Source organism: Hakea prostrata, chromosome 4, assembly GCF_041222555.1.
Source record: "Hakea prostrata isolate BN-2017 chromosome 4, UWA_Hpros_2, whole genome shotgun sequence".
NCBI lineage: Eukaryota > Viridiplantae > Streptophyta > Magnoliopsida > Proteales > Proteaceae > Hakea > Hakea prostrata.
Window position 1 is genome coordinate 26,281,746 of NC_142603.1, and position 3,891 is coordinate 26,285,636.

At 39.6% G+C, this 3,891-nt stretch overlaps 1 protein-coding gene across 1 annotated transcript; it reads right to left on the reverse strand.

Annotated features, from left to right (window-relative positions):
* Positions 1 to 987: 987 nt before the first annotated feature.
* On the reverse strand, positions 988 to 1,695 carry LOC149018613 (uncharacterized). Its single transcript, XM_089153925.1, has one exon. The coding sequence runs from the start codon at positions 1,693 to 1,695 to the stop codon at positions 988 to 990; it is 708 nt and encodes a 235-aa protein (XP_089010051.1).
* Positions 1,696 to 3,891: the final 2,196 nt, after the last annotated feature.

Consider the following 3,891-nt stretch of genomic DNA (forward strand, 5'->3'; position numbering starts at 1 on the left):
TCGTTTGTTCAATTCGCAAGTAAGTAACCTTCTTTATTAATCTTCTCTCCTCCCTCCATTCCCGCTTCTATCTACCCCTCCATATTCTTAATTTAGGATTTACTTTCAACATTTATTTATTGTTCTCCCATCCCCTGGATCCTTAATCAGAGATGCCTACAGTCGTGCCTCTCTTTGGTTAAGGCTTCATTTTCCTTTTATTGCTTTGTTATTTACTTTCTGCACTGTTTTTTCTCTCTTTAATATCCATTCCCTCGATCAGTGAACTATAAGCTACGGCAAAGGGTCCACGGTCAAAGTCATTATTATTATACTCCCCTTCCCTCGATCCAGAGCTAACACTCGGATCACTTCCCTTTTCCTTTTATTTTTATTTGTCGCATTTTTTTTCCTATCTTTTATTTATGCACTGATTGTGTTTAATTTATTTTTCGTTTCAATTCGATTGCATTAGATGTATAGATTAGGATCGTTTAGTTTAATTAATTAGTTAACAAAAATAGAATCATTCCACTCTCGCATTACTATTAAGAAGTTGAATTCTAAGTGGCATATTTCCTTGAGATCGACCCGTTAGCTACATGATACCTTGCGCTTGCGGTTACTTTTAAATTTCACAAACACTTTTCACCAGCATATCATCAACGTACACCTCCATATTTCTACCAGTCTGATATGAAAATATTTTATTTACTGCTCGCTGATATGTCACTCCTGCCTTCTTCAGAACAAAAGGCATTACTTTATAATAGTAATTGTCTCTCTCTGTCATGAAGGCTGTATATATTTTATATCATCTGGATGCATTAGGATTTGATTGTACCCGGAATACACATCCATGAAGCTGAGCATTTCTTGTTCGGTAGTTGCATCGATAAGGAAATCTATTATGGGAAGTGGGTAAAAGTCTTTCGGACATGCTTTGTTGAGATCAGCGTAATCCGTGCACATCTGCCATTTGCCATTAGCTTTTTTGACCACATTAGCTTACCAAGCAGGATGATCAATCCTTCTTATAAAATTTGACTCTTTGAGCTTCTGTACCTCTGTTTGGATTGCCTCATGTTTCTCCGCAAAGAAATTTCTCCTTTTCTGGATGATTGGAATTGCTTGAGGATCAATGCATAACCTATGCTCAGCTATTCGTCTGTCTATGCCCGGCATATCAGTTGCCAACCATGCAAAGACATCAGAGTTATTTTTTAGGAATTTTTCCAGTTTAACCTTGAAATTTGCTTCTTGTTCGGCTCTGATCATTGTTCCTTGAGTAGGATGTTTAGGGTTAAGGATAATCCTTTCAAGCTTCTCAACTAGCTCTGCTCTCTGCATGATGTCTTCATCTCGATCATCCCTTACTTCAACCAACATGGTTGAGCTTGTCCTAGCTTTCTTTCTCATGTAATTGACACAGCTTAGTTGACTTGATTTCTGATCAGCATTACATTCACAAATCCCATTAGAGGTCGAAAATTTCATCTTCATGTGCAAGGATGATACCACAACTTCTAGTGCACAAAAGGTTGGTCGACCAAGGATCACATTGTAAGCTGATAGATCCCGTACGACCATAAAATTTGATTGGACAACCTTGTCCCTAGGATGTTCTCCTACTTGAAGGTCTAACCTGATGGTGCTCTCTGCTTGAATTGATGATCCAGTAAATCCGTAAAGATGAGCTCCACATGGGACGGGCATACTTTCGTCTAGCTTTAATTTTTTTAAAGGCTTCAAGAGATAAAATATTTGCTGAAGAACCGGTGTCGACCAGAACTCTATGAACTTCAGTTTCAGCCAGGATAACTTTTATTACCAGAGCATCATCATGAGGAGTCTTGACTCCTTGCATATCTTTGGATGAGAAAGTAATCGGACCTGAAGTAACTTTTTCCTTTGTTCTCTCTATTTTTGTATTCCCTATGTATTGAGCCTTTCTTTTTGTCTACCGAACAAACTCCTCGGTTGGACCACCAAAAACTATGTAAATAGGAGATCGTTTGGTGCTATCCTCGCCATTCTTTGGTTGATCCCTATTCATATTTTGACTCCTTTCTTTAATTGGGGACCTAGCTCTCTTTCTTCCTCCTATAGGTGGTTGGTAAGCTCTTTGGTTTATTTAGACGTATTTCTTCAATTGTCCTTGCGAGATTAATTTTTCAATCTCTTCTTTTAGTTGCCTACAATCATCGGTCCAATGCTTGTGATCTTTATGGTACTCATAGTATTTGCTTCTATCACGCTCTTCTGGTCGAGAATATAATTTATTTGGCCTTTGAAGCATCCCTTGGCTCTTGATTTGCATCAATATTTCTGACCTTCTTATATTTTGAGGAGTATACATTCCTTCTGACTACTTCATAACATCAAGTCGTCCACCTTTGGTCGGATTCCTGTTTGGTAGTGGCTTGTTCCGACTACCCATAACAGGTCGACCGCTATTGGTCGGCTCTGTCTTTCGTGACTCCAATGTTTCTGAGATTTTTGCTTGCTTATGACATTACTCAAGTAATTCTGCGTATGTTTCGGGCATGTCTAGCAGCAGGCGCTCGAATAGTCCTTCATAAGTTAGTCCTTGATATACAACATGAAAAGCTATTTTGTCATCTAAATTCTCAATTCGAATAGTTGAATTGTTGAACCTTCGAAGATAATTTATGACTGACTCTGTTCGGCTTTACTTGATGGAGAATAATGTATCTTCTCTTTTCTTGGCATTGACTCTGCTTTGAAAACGTGATAAGAATACTCAACCTAGGTGGTCGAAATCCTTGACCGAACCGTTCTAGAGTCCTAGGAACCACTCAGATGCTGCTCCAATCAGGGATGCTGGAATATCTTACACATAGCAAATTCGCTATTTGTAATGCATGATATGGTGTTGGGGACATCTTGTTCCATCAAACATGGTGAAGGTTGGACACTTGAAGTTCTTTGGCATCTCTGCCTCAGAGATTTTTCTAATGGAAGGATTTCCCTTGAGGACGGAGGAAAGAGCATTTTTACCTGAATCTTTCATCTTCTTTAATTTTTCGTCTACTTCCTAAAATCGCCTGTTGACATACTTAGCATGTTCTGCTTGAGTCTCTTTGTTTACTTCTTCATGCTGATCTTTACCCACACGACGGGTACTGTTGTGTCGATCTTCTTGCTCAAATCCAGGTGGAGGGTCTTTAGTTGGTCCCTCACCCGGTACTTGTGCTTTTTCTCCAACCTTCTCTTTACCTTTGTTCAGGTCTCTCTGGGATGGTCTCGTTGAGTGGTCGGCGATTGATATTGGAACTTCTTTATGCTTTGATGGTCGGTCTTCTCTGGTTTTATCAGGATCAATCTGATTAACCTGTTGACCTGCTCCTGGGGCGATTTGATGACGGATGCTTACCCTGACCAGCTCGTTTAAACTTGAGATTTGCTTTTGAAGATCATTGAACTGATCTATAGTGACAAACTGGTTGGGTGGTGTTGGCAGAACATCGTGCTTGGGAATTTTATCAATCCCTGGCGATTTCTACCCTTTATTGATCTCTTTCTCTCCGCTTGATTCGTCCCCAACAAGTATGCCCGATCTAGTCTGCACCATGACTTTTAGACCAGTTTCCCACAGATGGCGCCAACGTTGTTGCAGAATTTGTTCTCTCCTGGTCGATCGAATGAACTTGCAAAAACATGCTCCACCGGTGTGGTCGAGTATCGTCTCCGACGAACAAATTAGTATTCTACCAATCAATCTCTAAGTCCTTAGAATAACTTAAGTGCATACCTTATGACCATGTTAACATGTCTTTATATAGTTTTCATAGGGCGGTTACCTTCAGAGTCCTTGTTTTAGAGTCGTATCAGGAATATGTCTTCTTCCATTAATTGAATTCTACTCGAACAATTTGAGAGAGATTGACA

Excerpts from the sequence above, each read along its gene's own strand:
- LOC149018613 (XM_089153925.1), bottom strand. The coding sequence starts at position 1,695 with ATGCCCGTCCCATGTGGAGCTCATCTTTACGGATTTACTGGATCATCA.